Source organism: Odocoileus virginianus, chromosome 5, assembly GCF_023699985.2.
Source record: "Odocoileus virginianus isolate 20LAN1187 ecotype Illinois chromosome 5, Ovbor_1.2, whole genome shotgun sequence".
In the NCBI taxonomy this organism is placed as follows: Eukaryota; Metazoa; Chordata; class Mammalia; order Artiodactyla; family Cervidae; genus Odocoileus; species Odocoileus virginianus.
In genome coordinates, this window is record NC_069678.1 from 80,466,823 (window position 1) to 80,484,855 (window position 18,033).

At 44.7% G+C, this 18,033-nt stretch overlaps 2 protein-coding genes and 1 pseudogene across 3 annotated transcripts in view; 1 reads left to right on the forward strand and 2 right to left on the reverse strand.

Annotated features, from left to right (window-relative positions):
• Window positions 1-399, reverse strand: LOC110127067 (HIG1 domain family member 1A, mitochondrial pseudogene; annotated as a pseudogene).
• Window positions 1-17,737, reverse strand: LURAP1 (leucine rich adaptor protein 1). The gene is made up of 2 exons (XM_020877113.2): window positions 17,103-17,737; window positions 1-7,174 (listed from the first exon to the last, which is right to left on the reverse strand). Exons 1-2 carry the CDS (start codon window positions 17,298-17,300, stop codon window positions 6,653-6,655), a joined length of 720 nt encoding a protein of 239 aa, XP_020732772.1. The 5' UTR covers window positions 17,301-17,737; the 3' UTR covers window positions 1-6,652.
• POMGNT1 (protein O-linked mannose N-acetylglucosaminyltransferase 1 (beta 1,2-)) overlaps window positions 6,222-18,033 on the forward strand; it is a 23,459-nt gene continuing 11,647 nt past the window's right edge. Inside the window, exons 1-2 of one of the 2 annotated variants that reach the window (XM_020877109.2) lie at window positions 6,222-6,313; window positions 7,097-7,168. The gene's annotated coding sequence lies outside the window, so the exon portion shown is untranslated. Of the gene's footprint in view, window positions 6,314-7,096; window positions 7,169-17,249; window positions 17,268-18,033 lie in introns of those variants that run through there. The other variant, XM_070468218.1, reaches the window with a different exon arrangement.

Here is an 18,033-nt window from a genome sequence, read left to right on the forward strand (position 1 = left end):
TTTTTTTTTTTCTTGTCTGACCCAAACAATTTATTTTCCGCATAAACATATAACCTCAATATGAGATGTCTAACTAAAGCAAGCACCACCAACAAGACCAAGACAGCATCTCCTCTTCTAAGGTTGAGGTTTTCCCCAGAATTCTTGATACAGGGAATAGCCCATACCAAGAGTCTTTGCTCCCATAACAAAGCCTTGGGCTGCCACACGCATGTGGATCAGGTAAACAGACATTTTAGTATTTCCCCTGCTCTTCAATCTATATAATCCATATGCAACAATTGCTGCAAAACCTGCGATTCTAATGGGGACAAATGGTGCCTCTCTAGCTTTTCAGATAAGTTTAGATCCCTGATCTTCATGATATGAAAAAAGAGAAATATCTGTGTCGCTTGACATGGTGACTGAAGAATCTTCAGACAACTTCAAGACGTTTCAGGTTCCTACCGGATTCTGACCCCACCTTAATAATTCATTAAGTTTTATATTTATTTTGTGTGTTTTCTACACATGTGCTTTATTTTTCCAATGAACAGTTTTTTAAAAAGAATAACAAGGCAGTGTTATAAACGGTTTTATGCCAATAAATTCAACAACTTAATTGAAACAAATTCTTTGAAAAACACAACTTACCAAAACTAACTCAAAATGAAATTAAAAGTTGGAATACCTCTATATGTATCACAGAAATTGAAATTATCAAAACCCTCCCCCACAAAGAAAACTCCAAGCCCAGATTATTTCACTGATGAAGTCTATCAAATACTGAATAATGCTACCAAACTTACAAAAATGTTTTCAGAAAACAAAGTTACTTCCTAACTTCTTTTAAGAGGCCAGCATAATCCTGATACTAAAACTTAAACAAAAGTTTATCAGAAAATGAAATAGTTATATTTTATTATATTGAGGAATTATTAATTTTAGGTGCACTAATCCAAATAAAAGTCCTTATATTTTAGAGATACATAATAAAACATTATAAATAAACTAGACTCGTATCTAGTTTTGCTTCAAAACAATCTTGGTTAGGGGAAGAGTAGTTGAGGGAATAAATAAACCAAGATTGACCAGAGTTGACAATTATTGAAGTTGGGTGATGGATGCATGGAAATTCATTATACTATTTTCTCTAATATTGTTTTCACTCAAGATTTTTCATAATATAAAACAAAAAATAACTACAAAATGATTAAAAGACATTAAATATATTAAAACAATAAGTTCACAACAATAATTTAAAAAGAAAGTAAAACAAAACAAAACCATTGAACACAAAGTTGCTACAACATCAACTTACTATTTGAAAGGAATAAATAAGGGCAGAGATTTAAGCACTTATCTTACTATTCTGGTATGAACTTTATTTCAGGGTAACCAAATGGTCCTGAAGAATGTAAAAAAGTTTTTCTGTAGAGAATTAGAACTAATAGAAGAAAAAATAATAGCATTAGAGATAATTATTTTGTAATTGCTAGTGAAATGACCAAATTATAAAATGGTCATAAATGGATGGTAAAACAATTTGGTGAAGAATTGATAGAGAACCTTATGATACAGGGTCAGCCTATCACCACCTGAACATGGAAGGAGCCTGGGATATGAAATAGGCAGTGAAGGAGAGCCGTCTAACCAAGAATACCTGTGCTGCTGTGTCAGTGAAAAATAAATCTTTATTCTGTTAAATCACTGTAATATGGGTTAATTCATTATAAAGGTTGGCTTACTTTAGAAGTATATCATTTATATATATTAAAACACATAAGCACATAGTTATATTTCGAAGATACATACATATCCAAACACATACTGAACACATTGAAGTGTGTGTCTGGGTCAGGGAGAGGAATGAGAATAGGGATCAGGGATTAAAAGAAGAAAATCAAACAAAAAGGGGCCTTGTATCAACTGATAACAAGAGGTCACCATGCTCCGCCGAGCATGGTTTAACAAGGAATTAAAAAATAATAATTTAAAAGAGAGACAACTAATCTACTCTCTGTAGAGAGAGCTCAGGCTAGTGTTAGCTTGTAATTATCTTCTACCTTGAGGATGAACAAGGTATGATCTGGAGAGGAGGCAGTGTTGAAGACAGAGCCTGTTGGAACCCTCCACTACATTCACCAAGGAAGTCTCAGGTCTGAAAAGTTCCCTAACTGAGACTTTCTCCCAAGTATGACCTTCACTCTCAGCTCTCTTTGGTAGTGATGCAGGAGGCATTTGCCATTCTCTAAACATGGGGCCTGGACCTGGCTATCTTCCCTTGGCACCACCTCTCACTCCAGGCTGAAGGAGGCTTGACACAGCTGAGAGGCTTGTTCTGGGCCTGGGTGCATCTTCCTGCCCACCATCCATCTCTGCTTGAGGGCTGAATAACTGTCCTTTCTCCAAAGATGTTCAAGTCCTAATCTCCAGAATCTGGGAATAGTTTACCTTATATGGCAAAAATTACTTGGAAGCTATGGTTAAGGTAGGGATCTTGAGATGGGGAGATGATTCTGTTATCACTGTGGGCCCAACGTAAGCACAAGGTTATGTAATCACAACGTAATCCTCCTAATAGGAGACTGGAGAATCAGAGAAAGATGTAAGAATGGAAGTAGAGGTCAGAAAGGCGGAATACTATGTTGCTGGCTTTGAAGATGGAGGAAGGGGCCATGAGTCAAGGAACACAAGCAGCCTCCAGAAGCTAGAAAAGGCAAATAAATGGACTGCCCCCTAGAGTCTCCAGAAGAGGTTACCAACACTTTAACTTAACCCAATGAAATTGATTTCAGACCTGTGACCTCCAGGACTGTAAGATAATACATTTGTGTTGTTTTAAGCCATTAAGTTTGTGACAGTTTGTCATAGCAGCAATAGAAAACATGTACACTGGCTCTGCTGCTGGGCAGTATAACCTGTTCTCCTAGGAGAGTAAGGTCTGTGAAAAGGAAATGGGGAATCAGGGAAGACTTCCTGGAAGCCCCTGCAGTCAGACTGACCTAGGTTCATACCATAGTTCATTTACTATCTATCTGTTAATAATGCATTATTTATAGTGTTGCTGAGAATGGAATACTACTTTAAATTTCCTATTCCTAATTAACCACTTTTTAAATTATAAGTCACGTCTCTTCCTGGACACATATTTATTCCTCCATTCTGGGTGTTACTGAACACCCGGTACGCACCTGGCCCCATGTACAGAGTGAGTCTGAGTCCACTGCAAGCTCCAAACATTTCTCACCTAAGCTGCCACTGAGCTCCCGGTCAATCCAGTGCTCAAGTTCACGACCCTATCCTAAATGCAGGCTCTCATACCTGAGCATTCACATGGTCTCAGGTCTCCTTGATGGACTCATCCCAGCAGCATCACCCCTTACCCTCTCAGGTGCTGTTTCCACAGCTACCAAGAGCAGTCTCGCCTCTGCCTTCACCCTGACCCTGACAAATGTCTGCAGCCCACTTAGAGGATAGTATGTTCCCTCTGGTTATATTTTCAAGACTCCATTTTCATCTCATTCTTTTTTGTCTTTCTGCATCTCTCTCCCTTTTCATGTCTTCTTCTTTGAGCTCCTAAACAGGTCCTCTTCATAACCTGGAAAGGTCTAAACTAACAGGAGAGCTAAGCCTTAAACAGCCAGTACAGAGGCAGGTAGGAGGGACCAAGGGTATGTGTTTACTGGCTTCTCTGGGAGTGAAATGAAATCTAAGGTATTGAGATGGGATATCCAGGTTACCTGGAGTTCCAAGGCAGCCCCACTCACACACCTCTCTAGCCTCTCAACACCCTCAGATGCCTATCCAAACTGAGCTGTAACCCCTTGACTTTGAAGCTCCCAACTCCTAGGATCCAGCTGAATTTATCTTTCGTCTCCCACCCCATCCCCTGCTTCTAATGTCCAGGTCTGTAATGGTGAATTCTGATCCCATGATGTTGGGCCTACTCACCCTGCCTTCCCAGAAAAATATTTGGTCCAGGACTGATTTTCCTTGTATCCCTGGTCCAGATTAATGCACCCTTTACCCAATTCTGGTCCAAGGGTCTCTTTCCTCAGAGCCTGTTGCTCTTTCTGTAAACACCAAGCTGCCTCTCTAGGTAAGAACCTGAATGTTAAAACAGGGAGAAAATTGCTTTCAGATCCTTTGGGCTTGGATGATGTTGACAGGGTGCGGTGGGGGAATGGTCTGGCCAAGTGATGGAACTTTGGTGGATGGGCAGGTTGGCAGGTGATCTGGCTTCTTTAACCTGAGGATCCTCACAGAGTTACCACGGGCAAATCTGGGGCACTCTCTGCCTTCTCTAGGCCTGTCTCTCTAACCTGTCAGTGCAATGAGAGGGCTGGTCTTCATTAAAGCTCTATTTGAGCCTGAAGGTTTCACCCAGCTACTCCAGCAATGGTGCATAATGGCCACAAGAGGGCGGACAACCTCTTCAGCTCAGGAGTTTGTAGATGAAATCAACCAGCAAGCTTAAAAAAGGGAATACAAGGGTTTCAAGCAGAAAGGTAGTTACCCGAAGTCACCACAAAATGGCAACAGGGTCAGGATACTGGGAAAGGGTACTTGAATTCCCAGCCTAAAGGGAGGTCAGGAGCCCCGAAACCAAGAGGGATCGTAAGGAGAGGGCTGGTGGGCAGCAAAGAAGAGACTTACTTATATTCTTTAGAGATTTCAATCCCTTTGAGAGGAAAGGAGGAAACATGGTCTTTAGAGGAGAGCCACAAATCAAATGTATTGCCCGAAAAGGATCTGGGTGGGGGTTTCGGGACAAGACTTGAGGAGCTTATGGGAACTAGAGATGAACAACTTGGCTTCTGTCCCTCCCCCAACATAGAATGAAAAGTAGAGAAACTGCAGGACTTATTCTAGGATTTGAGGAAGAGTCCTCAAGTCAGGAAATGAAGTCACTTAGTCATGTCCAACTCTTTGCGACCCCATGAACTGTAGTCTGCCTTGCTCCTCTGTTTGTGGGATTTCCCAGGCAAGAATACTGGAGTGGGTTGCCATTTCCTTCTTCAGAGGATCTTCTCAACTCAGGAGGGCACAGTAAATAGGCAAGGATCACCTGACATCCTTTTTTTCTCCTTTTTGCCTTTCAATAATCTATTAATAGTTTCAGGGCTCAGGAAAGACAGGGACCAAAAGAAGGGCAGTACCTGGGGTTCCAAGAGTTAATTTCCAAGAATTCATACTCTGACATCAGTCATAGCCCTCATCTCCACCCTGTCTCTGGGCCTGTCCCCTTGCTGAGCCCCAGGTTGGCAGCTTCCCTGAGTCCCTTCTTTGGTATAACTCACTAGGGCCCTGGGACCCAGGGCCAGAGCCAGTGCCCTGCTTGCTCTGCAGTCCCAGGAGTCTAGAGCTTGCTCTAAGAGAGGAAGGAAAGCAGTCTTTCCCTCCTACTCTTCCCCTCCCAGGATGCGGGCCCTAAGACCAAACAGCTTCACTCTTTCTCTGCCACGCCCCCCACTGTAACACAGACCAGGGGATTCCTTGTGTCCCAGCCACAGGGTGGCATCCTAGTGTCCAAATGGTGGAAGGTCTGGGGCAGGATGGGGGAAGGGGAATCACAGGATCTGAGAAAATATCCCCCCCTTTTGGAGACTGTGGTACACCCCAAGCTTCTCCCTCTGGCTCCCATCAGAAGTTGAAGAGACAAGGCTGAGGGACTCATCTGCATATTAAAGGCCTGAGGCCCAGAGTAGAAACTGAGAAGGTGTGGAGACACAAAGGCTGAACCTTCTGGCAGACAGATTTGGAGCCAGAATACAAGAATGGAGGCAACCCAGGGACAGAGTAAGACAAGGGACTATGGCAGGGCAGGCCAAACAGACTGTTGAGAGTCTGTAGGTGGAGGCCCCTGCCAGTTTCCTCCCTAAAAGCAGAGAAACAGGAGTGCAGGCACCAGACAGGCAGGTGGTCAGAGAGGAAGTGAGAATCCCTAGAATAAAATGAGAACTCCCTGTTTAAATAGAAAGAACCTTTCTAAGAAGTGCAAACATCTGACTGAGAAACTTTCCTGCCAGGAGGGTAGTATATTCCCATTTACAAGACGGAATGGTAGGGAGAATAAATAATATGGTCTCACTCAGCAGCAGAGGCTCAAATACCCCTATATTTATCATCACTAAAAGACTGGTACAAAGGAAAGGCTAATCCATCCTGGCAGGAAATGACATCACTCACCAGACAGGAAGGGGTGGCCCTACCAACCCCAAAGGCTTCTGGGAGGGCCAATCCATGGAGGGTTGGCCCTGAATGTCCATGTCCCTCCACAATCCTCCATGTTGGCCAAGAGTGGGGCTAAAGTTCCTAGAAGTTGGGTGAGGTAATCACATCCCAGTCCCTTCATCAATGATTTCATAGGGATGCTAAACCCTCAAATCTTTACCTGGTTGTGGGGAAAGGAGAAGAGATACTATCACACCTGGAGCCACAGGTCAAGCCTCTAGAGTCCATGTATCTATGGAAATAGCTCTAGGGACCCAATAATTGAAGGTTAAAGGCAGAGCCTCCCCAGGGACCAGAGGGATGGTAAGGCCAGGTTTCCTGGTAACTGATTTCAGTGCAGCCTCTTCCTAATTCCAGATAGAGGGAGAACAAATTCAAGGGAGACCAGGGCCTAGTGATGAAAGAGCCATAGGAGTGCAAAAGGGTGGAAGAGTTGTTACAGGAAGGTCACATCATCCTGGCACTGGCCCCAGTACCAGTGGGTCTCAAAGCCCAGCTTGGCACTCTCATCCTCTGGCGGCTCAGGAGGTGCACCTTGCAGCCCCTCCCCTGGGGGTTTCCACATGGCCCTCAAGCTCCCTAGCCTGGTGGCTGTCAGGTCCACCTCAGTCCTGGCCCTCTCCCCACCAGGTATAACCTTTGCCCAGTCCATCTCAGGACGGGGAGCCCCAGGGGGGCCATGTTCATCCAGCTCGCTGGGCGCCACTGTGTCCAGGAAGCTGCCGATGGAGACACTGTCCAGCCGGTCAGTGGAGCTGGTGTCTGGCAGGCTGTCCCAGCTGCCTCGCCTTGAGCGGCCTGGGCTCCCGCCTGTCAGGCTATATTGGCTGCTGGTGAGGCTGCTGCAGTGGCTGGTCAACGTCCCCCTCTCCTCCAACAGCCAGCGCACCGCCTCAATGCCCTCGTTCAAGGTCACCAGCTGCTGCAGGATCTTCACATCGATGGCTCTCAGGTAAGCCTAGGGGAGTGGGAGAAGAAATCAGTCCTAGGTTCTGGGCACGGGTTTCCCCAGTGTTTCTAGAGGCCTCTACCTTGTAATCCAACAAAATATGCTTGACTTTCAAGAATCATGTAAATAGAATGGTTTGGACTGTAGGCATTAGAAGCAGACAGATTGTTGCTTAAAATCTCAGCTCTACAACTGATCAGCTTTATGACTGTGGGCAACTTTCTTGCCTTTGTTGGGCCTGGGTTTCCTTGTTTGTGAAATAGGTTTAAATGACTCACCTCAAAGGGTGGTTGGGAGAGTTTTGAGATGTTGTCTGTTAAATATGGACCACTGTACCTGGTATAGAGTAAGATCTCAGTAAATATTAAATATTAAAATCCAATCCTACTGAGATTTAAACTTCACAGATAGGATATTTACTACTGAACCAGTCCAGATTCACCAGTAAGACTTAGAAGCGGTTATCCAAAAAGTTGCCTTGTGGGGGGCCAAGTGTTAATTGGGAAATAGATTGGGCCAAACAGAGGCATGAGCTGGGGGCGTGGCATAAAGAGGATGCTAAGCTGGTCCCCCAGTCCCTCTGGGGTGTGGCAGTAGCTGCTGTGGGGAGGGAAGGGTTGGCTAGAGCTTCAAAGGGTCAGCATCCTGCTGGCTAGGGATTTGGGGCTTCCCTCTACTATACACCAGTCTCCCTTGCACTAAGGGCAAGTTTGACTTACTGGGTAATCTCTAGGGTCCTTTCCAGCTCAGATGCACTGAGTTATCTTCCCCAAGCACAAGTCTGAACTTGTCCCTCCCTTGCTCAAGAACCTTTAAGGGCTTTGCACTGCTCTCAGAAAATAAAATCTTTGGAATATTTTAGCAGCAGATATTCAAAAGCCTGTCATAATATGGCTCGTGCTCATCCCTCTAACTTCATCTCTACCATATCTCCATGGGAACTCCAGGTCCTGCCACACATAACTTTTAAAATTTCATTTCATTTAGTTTCACTTTTAATAAAAGTAATAGATTACATAGATTAAAGAAGCAAACAGTTCTGCAAGATTTGTTAAGAAAAGTAACAGTTTCCCCATTCTAAATCCCACTTGCCAGAGACAACTATTATTAATTTTTAGCTGTTTATTTTGTTGTGTGCGTGCCCAGTCGCTTCAGTTGTGTCTAACTCTGTGTGACCCTACAGAATATAGCCAGGCTCCCCTGTCCATGGGATTCTTCAGGCAAGAATACTAGAGTGGGTTGCCATGCCCTCCTCCAAGGGATCTTCCGAACCCAGGGATCAAACCCATGTCTCCTATGTCTCCCGCATTACAGGTGGATTCTTTCCTGCTGAGCCATCAAGGAAGCCCATTTATTTTGGTACTTACCTTCTAATTTCTAAATAACTGCTTACTGATTTTTAAGTATTTTCTATTGACTTTGTACATAATAGAAGGTTAAGGATTTAACTCTTTCATCCTACTCCCTATATCCCTGCCATACTCATACCCTCACCATTTTATTACAACATATGAAATAAAATTAATTATTCAGCATTTACCTTATTAGAATTTGGAAATGCTACTCACAGCTAAGCTATGTGGTTTACTGTGGTTACTTTTCCTTTTTTACAACTTTAAGTTTTCCTTTTCAGATAATAATTATTATCCTTATTATTACTACTACTACCACAACTATTTTGCCTAGTTTGGTATATTGTTATCAGTAAGTCATCCCTAAACTCTCTCCCAGTAGTCTGAATTTCCCTCTCAAAGCTTTACTTTTTTTAATTGAAGTATAATTGCTCTACAAGGTTGTATAAGCTTCCACTGTACAATAAAGTGAAACAGCTATATGTATACATATATGCCCTTCCTCTTGAGCCCCCCTCCCACCCCCCACCTCATCCCTCTAGGTCATCACAGAGCACTGAGTTGAGCTCCCTGTGCTATACAGCACCTTTCAACTAACTGTCTATTAGACACATTATAGTGTATATATATCAGTTCAGTTCAGTTCAGTTGCTCAGTCATGTCCAACTCTGCGACCCCATGAACTGCAGCACGCCAGGCCTCCCTGTCCCTCACCAACTCCCAGAGTTCACCCAAACCCATGTTCATTGAGTCGGTGATGCCATCCAACCATCTCATCCTCTGTCGTCCCCTTCTCCTCCTGCCCTCAATCTTTCCCAGCATCAGGGTCTTTTCAAACGAGTCACTTCTTCACATCAGGTGGCCAAAGGATTGAAGTTTCTGCTTCAGCGTCAGTCCTTCCAGTGAACATTCAGGATTGGTTTCCTTTAGGATGGACTGGTTGGATCTCCTTGCAGTCCAAGGGATTCTCAACAGTCTTCTCCAACACCACAGTTCAAAAGCATCAATTCTTCGGTGCTCAGCTATTTTTTATAGTCCAACTCTCACATACATATATGACTACTGGAAACACCATAGCCTTGACTAGATGGACCTTTGTTGGCAAAGTAATGTCTCTGCTTTTTAATATGCTATCTAGGTTGGTCGTAACTTTCCTTCCAAGGAGTAAGCGTCTTTTATATATATCAGTACTACTCTGCCAATTCATTCCACCCTCCCCAAGACTTTTAAACATATCACATGCTCTATCTAGTCCCTCTTCTCCGAGGCAGCTTCTGACCTGCTCCAGTCTGTCCCTGCTGCACACCTACCCTCCAGAGATCATCTCCCTCCACTATCACCTCGGGGACTCCCTTTGCCTCTCTTGAGTTGGATCCCAATTCCTGGATCCCACATCTTTTTCATTGATTTACTCCTTAATGTATGTGTGGCACTTTTCCTCCAGTAGCTTCCCAAGAAAAGTCTGCATAGACTATACCTACATAGGAGGTATATTTTTTTGAAGCTTCACATGTTTTAAAACATTGTTATTCATTCCTCACACAATTGACTGATTAGCTGAGCACAGAAATCTAGGTTGAAAATAACTTTGTCAGAATTTAAAGCATTGTTCCATCATCTTCTAATTTTCAGTGCTACATTTAAAAAGTCTGATGCCATTCTGATATTGTATGTGACCACCTTCCCACTCTTTCCAGAAGTTTTTAGGATCTTCTCATGATCCTCAGTGTCCTAAATTATCACAATGATTTACCATCATGTGATTCTGCTTTCATCCTCTGAACTGGTCTTTTGTTGGGCACTTTTAATCTGTAGGCTCATGTTCTCCAGTTCTGGGAGATTTTAATTATTTCATTGATGATTTTACACACACACACACACACACACACACACACATATATATGAAAATACATATATATATATATATATATATATATATATATGAAAGAGTGAAAGTGTTTAGTCGTTCAGTCGTGTCCAACTCTTTGCAACCCCATGGATTGTAGCCTGCCAGGTTCCTCTGTCCATGCAGTTCTCCAGGGAAGAGTACTGGAGTGGGTTGCCATTTTCTTCATCAGGGGATCTTCCCGACCCAGGGACCAAACCTGGGTCTCCCACATTGCAGGCAGATTTTTAACTGTCTAAGCCACCTGTCCACCTACACACACACACACATTTTTTGTTCTTCCTGGAAATATCTTTATTTGGATAGAAGGTACCCTGAATGGATCCTCTATTTTTTCTCTCTTCCTCCTCTTTCTATGTGTATTCTAGTTTGTGAAACATTTCAACATTATCAACCCTTCTATTGATTTTTTCAATTTTTTCCTATCATGTTTTTATTTTCAAGAGTTGTTTCTAGATCTTGGATTTTTTTTTCTTCTTCATTTTCTTTTTAGGTGTGGCATGCAGGATCTTTTACTTGCAGCATGCAGAATCTTTAGATATGGCTTACAGAATGTTTAGTGGGATCTAGCTCCCTGACCAGGGATCAAACCCTGGTCCTCTGCATTGGGAGTGCAGAATCTGAGCCACTGGACCACCAGGGAAGTCCTTACATGTTTCCTTTTATAACTTTCCATTTTTTGTTCATGACTGCAATATTATCTCATCTCTTTAAGGATATAAGTAACAATTATTTAAGTTCTTATCTCTCTGAATATCTCTATTCAAGTTTCTTTTTTTTCCTGTTTGTTTAAGTCTATATAGTTAAAGGCTTTCATCAGTCTTATAATCAATCTTAAGCTGATGCTCACACTTCAGACTGGTCTCTAAAAAAGCTGATTGGAAACTCTGTGCCTGAGGCTTGCCAACCCTGAACCTCACTAAGAATCATTCAGTGAGGCTGTTCAGTTGGGTAAAGTAGGTAGTATCTTTTGTGTGTGTGTGTGTGTGTGTGTGTTTCTCTTGGGTTCATAAGATTCACTATATTATACCCATTTAGAGAATATAATGTAAGCAAAGCTGCCATTATTCTGGGAGCCAAGTAAGGGAACGGCTGGGAGGTGTATTACATAACATTTGGCATATTTTAATTTAATCCCTCTTGCTCTCAGACACTGCTTGGTGTCTCCCAATCTGGAGACCTATGGTTTTATTATTTTTTAAATATATATTACTTGGTAAGTGTTTATTGAACTATTCAGGAAATAATTGCTTCACTCAGACCAACAATGATAAGCCAAAAATAAGACTGAGTATTTGTACACTGGAATTAAACAGTCCTAGATTCAAATTCCGGTTTTGCCGCTAATGAGCCATATGAAATGGGAATATTTTTTTCCTTTAAGCCATCATTTCTTCATGGTAAAAGAGGATACTCTCTAAAGGTTTATTAAGAAGTAGAAGGGACATTCACAGGCATGGCATACTGTCTGACAAGTATTCACTAATCAATAAGAGGTAGCTACACCTATTATTATAATTAACTTAACTACTATGGCATAAGCACAGAAAATCTTGTCCTTGGAATTATTTGTGTTTTTGGAAGAATATCCAAACTTGAATTCAATTAAACAAATGATTATTGGGTACCTGGATCTTCTAGTAATTACACAAAGACAACCTAGACAGCATATTAAAAAGCAGAGACATTACTTTGCCAACAAAGGTCTGTCTAGTCAAAGTTATGGTTTTTCCAGTAGTTATGTATAGATGTAAGATTTGGATTATAAAGAAAGCTGATAAAAAATATTAAAAATATATAAAATAATAATAATAAAATAAAAAATAAAAGAAAGAAATAAATAAAAGAAAGCCGAGCACCAAAAAATTGATGCTTTTGAACTGTGGTGTTGGAGAAGACTCTTGAGAGTCCCTTGGACTGCAAAAAGATCCAACCAGTCCATCCTAAAGGAAATCAGTCCTGAATGTTCACTGGAAGGACTGATGCTGAAGCTGAAGCTCCAATACTTTGGCCACCTGATGCAAAGAACTGGCTCATTTGAAAAGACCCTGATGCTGGGAAAGACTGAAGGTGGGAGGAGAGGGGGACGACAGAGGATGAGATGGTTGGATGGCATCACCGGCTCAATGGACATGAGTTTGAGTAAATTCTGGGGGGGGGGGGGGGGGAGGGGAGTTGGTGATGATCAGGGAGGCCTGGTGTGCTGCAGTCCATGGGGTCACAAAGAGTTGGACACGACTAAGCAACTGAACTGAACTGAACACAAAAATAATGGAGAAACTCTCCCTACTTAACAGAAGCTTACAGTTTCAATAAGGAGATCTGGTCATAAATAACTGAAGTACCATAGACTATACAGACTATTAATGACACAAGATAAAAGAGATTATATTCAATTATTTCATGCTGGGGACAAATAGATTAAAGGTGAAACCATTTAGTCCATGACCAAACTAAATGCATTAAACAAAACTTCTCATACTAAAAATGCTTCTCCTGCTTTATTTTCTCCTGCCTTCCTTCCTCTTTCCTCTCTTCTTCCATCCCTCCCTCCTTCCCTTTCTTCCTGCCTTCCAGCCTTCTGCCCTTCCCCTTCGTCCCTTCCTTCTGTTCCCTTCTTTCCAAAACGTACATTTCCAGTCTTCTGCGATGATAAGGGAGTAGTGGGCAATTAGTTGCTCAGTTGTGAAGGGAATCTTAAAGAGTATGATTCTTAGATAGACATTCATCAACCCATTTGTGTTCAGCTCCATTTGCCTCAGTTCCAGAAATATCTGAGAACAGCTCCTGAGACCTTTGAGGTGCAAAATGGATTGCTTTTCTGCTTTCTTCACTGCTGGCTTGGAATTCAGCTTTTTTCAAGTCTACTTAGTTACTACTCTTCCTTCTGCTTTCAGCTTCCAGATTTTATTCCTATCACCTTCTCTCCTATTCTTATCCTAATGGCTTCATGGCTTTAAAAATAAGCTCTTTACTGGCTTTTAGTGGAGTTTCAAGAGGGAATGAAGTAAATGCATGTGTTTAATGTGCCATCTTGAACTGAATTCCCATTGACTCTATTCAAGGCCCAACTCAAATGTTGCCTCCTCTAGAAAGTCTTCCCCATACTTCTTCAAGACAAAATTAAGCCACTCGGTCATGGAACAGTATTTATTGAGTGTTTTTTATAGGCATGGCATTTTGTAGATAAAGCAAGAAAAGACACCATTTCTTGCCCTTGGAGTGGATAAGATAAGACAAAGATACAAGCACTTAAAATTCAGAGCAAGAAATGCGAGGGAACATAAATGCTGCACAGAGAGCTGTGGGTACCTAGAGGACTACAACCTAACCAGGGGAGTAAGGAAATGCTTCCTAGAATAAAGAACAGGAGCTGCGACTTGAAAGTCAAGTGAGTCTTAGCCAGACAAAGCAATGGAGAGTCATTGTAACCAGAGGAAATAGCTTGCTTCTCCAATTCAGTTGTGCCTTTCCAGAACACAAATCTGACCATGTCACTCTACAGTGAAGACATTCCAAGAAGTACTCCATGGGTTCCAGCACCTGTACCACAGTGGCTAGTCTGTTTCTACCCTAACCTAGACTATGAGCTCCCTGAGAGTAGCAAGTCCCACCCAGTTCATTTATGGTGCTTAGCCTAGGATTGGGTAGGTCGGCTTCAGTGCTGTGATTCTCTGGCCTTCATTTTCTTTGGTGTCTTTGCTGGTCTCAGGGTTTGGGGGCTGGGTTTTATCACATTGGTGGGAAATGAATCTGAGCAGCAGATCCTGTAGTCCTGTGACAGTGGGATTCCCTGACTGTGACAGCACAGCTCCTCAGAATAGAAGAAAGCAAAGCTTTCTTGCCAGAAAAAGAAACACTCATTTCACACCAGTCTCTCTGGAAACAGAAAGGGGATAAACAGCGCAGAAGAGATGCAGCCTCAGAGGCCACTCCAACCCAATTCTCTTCCCAGGGGAATTCAGGTTCCCCATTCCTCCCTTAACAAGGACACATCAGACGCTCTGACCAGCCCTAAGGTCACAAGTACAGCTCACTCACAGGCTCAGTCTAAGTCAAGTCCTAGCACAAAAACCCAGAGATCTGAGTCTTAGCTCTCTGGTTTGAAACTGAGATTCCCAGAATATTGTTACCCTCTCCACCGTCCCCCTTCCCTCCCTCTAGAAGTAGAAAAACCGAGGCCAAAGAGAGTCAGGTCTCTGCTCAAAATCACAAAACGACTCAGGAGCAGAGCCAGGACTTGAACCCAAGCCTTCTCTCTCCCTGCCTAATGCTTTTTCTCAACTGTTCTGTGGGGGTGGGTTGCCATAGCAACAGTTCTGTGGGTGGGAGGATTAAGTATGGGAGGTTGCCCTTGTTTTCCCTTCCCACAGATCCCAGAGTCTGTCTGGTTCACTCAACTTTTGAGTAGGGGAGGGAAGTGGCCAAGAGGCAGGGATGACCTTGGCCTCAAGGGCAGGCCTGCCCGCTCCCTGCAGGAAAGCTGGGTGAGGGGCAGTTGAAGGACACTATTTACAGGGCTTGGACTAGTTCTGCCACAACTGGCTCCAGGGGAACCCCCCCACTGCCCCACCCCTTGTCCTCCCCAGCGCAGAGTGCATAAAGAGACCAAAGGCGCCTTTGCAGAGGAGGGAGAAAGGAATGGAGTAGGGCACTTAGGGAATCTCTCCCTGAGCAGGACCAGAAGGCTCCCCCCCTTGTGTCTTTCACAGGTAGTCTTGGGCCCCAGGCCAGGCTGGGTCAGAAATGCAGAAAGACCCAAACAAAAGTGAAATGTATCCTTTCAAGTTTACCAATAGGTAATCTCCACCAGGGCTTCCCAGGTGGTGCCAGTGATAAAGAACCCGCCTGGCAATGCAGGAGACTGAGAAGACACCAGTTCGATCCCTGGGTCAGGAAGATCTCCTGGAGGAGGGCATGGCAACCCACTCCAGTATTCTTGCCTGAAGAATCCCATGGACAGAGGAGGCTGGCAGGCTACAGTCCATGGGGTCGCAAAGAGTCGGACACGACTGAAGCGACTTAGCACACACGCAGTCTCCACAAAAGACAGGAAAGAGTTAAAGCCAGAGAGACCAGCCAAGGCTCCTCCCAGTGTGAGCTCAGGCAAGCCCCTCAGCACCTGCAAGCCTGTTTCCTCTGTGAGAGGGGAAAAGGATAACTGCTTTTCTCCCTCCAGTGACGTAAAAGACATTTATTGCATCTGGCACAAAGCAAATCTCAGTACTGAAAATGTAAAGTGCAGGAGAATCATCTGAATTCAAAACTTGGCTATACTTTTTACTTTTTGTCTGACTTTGGGCAGCTACTTAGCCTCTCTGTGCCTCAGTTTCTTCATCTATAAAATATCCCTTACCTAATAAGTTTACGTGAGAACTAGGAGACTATCTTATAAAATGTTCAGCATGATTCCTGGCACATGCACTTGGTGAAAGTTAGTTTCCAAAGCAAGACATTCTAAGTTAGCTCTTTCTCTGCCCTGAGCTAAAGTTTGTACAGTGAGGAAAAGCCAGACCCTTCCCTTAGGTGGGCACAGTTACAGCCCTACTGGGGAGAATCTGGCAATAGCTTCCAATCTTCAAGGCCAAATGCACACATGGCATTCAAATCCTTCCCCCAGGGAGCCTTCCCTGACTGCTTTGCCCACAAAACTCTCCTTCCATCCTCTCAGGAAGCCCCAAGACCTCCCTCCCAACGTCTCCCTACACAAACACACAGACACACACACACATACACACACACACCCCTCAGCATGGCACAGAACTGGGCACAGTGGGGCTCCAGGAAGACCTATTAGCTGACACACTGTGGGCTCCTGGTTCTAGGCCAGAAAGTAGCTGGCAATTCCTCAGTTCCCTAGAATTGGTTGCAAAGTGGTGGCAGGTGTAGATCACCCCCTTCACCGGAACCAGGGCCTTAGGGAGCCTGGGAGGCCCCAACTGCCCTTTTGGCTTTGAATCTAGAGCAGCAGCAACAGGGAAGGGGCTGGGTGCTGGTTTCCTCCTCTTCTCCCCAAGGAAGTGCAGGTGAGATGCAAATCTCCAATGTACTGGGGGGGGGGGGGGGGTGCTGGCAGGAAAGAGACAGGGTCTGAGGAGGTGAGACCAACTCGCCGGTGCTGCTCCTCTGTGTCTGCTAAGCTCCTAGGAACTTTCAGATATTGTCTGTGGGTGTGGGGGATGCTGGGGAAAGAGGATGTTTTTAGTGGCCCTAGTCCAGGCAGTTTTCACCCAAATCTCTTCTGTGCAGTGTTGGGGTGGATACTGGAGCCACAGAGGAACAAACCCCGGGCCCAGTTTGGAGGAGGAGAAAAAAAAACTGTTGCCCTGTAATGGTGGCTAGGGGGAAAGGAGGAGCTAGATTTGTGCTGTCCTAGCTTCTCAGGGCTTCCCAACCCTCACCTCTCCCCTCCCAATTATTTGGCAAAAAAAAAAAAAAAAAAAAACACCAACTTACCAAATCCTGCACCTCCCACTTGGAGTCAATACTCCACTCACCCTTGGTGGGGAAGGCAATTAATGAACCCCAAGGATTAAAGATTGATCTGGTAGGAATCCTGAGGAGTTAGGCAGGTGGTTTTAACTCTCTCCTCCCCAGCCCAACTCTGGGTACGCGAGTCCATCCCTCCCGGCCCCACGCTAGAGACTCCGTCCCCCTGGCCCGTGCAGCCCACACTCACCAGCTCCATCCTCAGCGCCATGATCTTGTCCCCCAGGCTGTGGCCCGTGCTAGGCGCCCCGGGGAGCAGCGGAGCGCCAGAGGTTCCCGGCTCCCACTCGCCTCGCAGCCCGCGGAGCAGCCCTGCAGGGGTCTTCCTGCCCACCTTGCCCTCCACGTCTCGCAGGTCAGGCGTCTGGGACTCCGCAGTCCCCTCCATGCGGGCCTAAGCCTGAACGGGGTGGGGCGACCGGACGCCGGGATCCCGCTCCCGGGGGGGTCCTCCTTTTTCGGCTGCTAGTGCGGGGCGGAACCGGTGGGTCCCCGCCCGCACTCTGTCGCGGAGGGAGGAGGGCGCCGTAACACTCAGAAAAGCGGCGCAGAGCTCGGTATGTGTGTGTGAGAGTGTGGATCTTCGGGTGCTGCGCATACACCTCTGGCTACAGAACGGGTGAGGCTGGGTGATGCTGAGTATTCACCTGAAGGAAACTCAGCGCCTTCTCCCGACTGTCGCGCTGAGTCCAGCCAGGCACTCAGCAGGCGCCCAATGAATGTTTGCTGAAGGAAGGTTAAGCGCCCTCCGTTAGGGAAGTGGGATTTTAAGGAAGAGTGCTAACAGAGCTACAGAGGGTTTTGGAAGCCTTCTTGGAGTAGATTCTTAACCGTCTGAGCCACCAGGGAAGCCCCTAGAGTAGAGGAGCTGGGTCTAAAACAGTGGTTGGAATTTAACTAGACTCACACACACACACACACACACACACACACACACACACACACACAGTGTAGCCACTAAATTTAGACTAAGGGAAAGGAAGTCAAGTTCTTCTGGCCAGTGAGGAGAAACCAATATTGAAGCTGATGCTTCTCATACTTGACTGTACATATATGGATTATCTGCCAATCTTGTTAAAATGCACATTATGATTCTGTAAATCTAGGGTGGGGCCAGAGAT

Bases quoted from the DNA above. Each gene is read 5' to 3' on its own strand.
- LURAP1 (XM_020877113.2), bottom strand. From the start codon at position 17,300: ATGGAGGGGACTGCGGAGTCCCAGACGCCTGACCTGCGAGACGTGGAG. The intron at 7,175-17,102 runs GTGAGTGTGGGC...CCACTCCCCTAG, and splicing joins TGGCGCTGAGGATGGAGCTG to GCTTACCTGAGAGCCATCGA.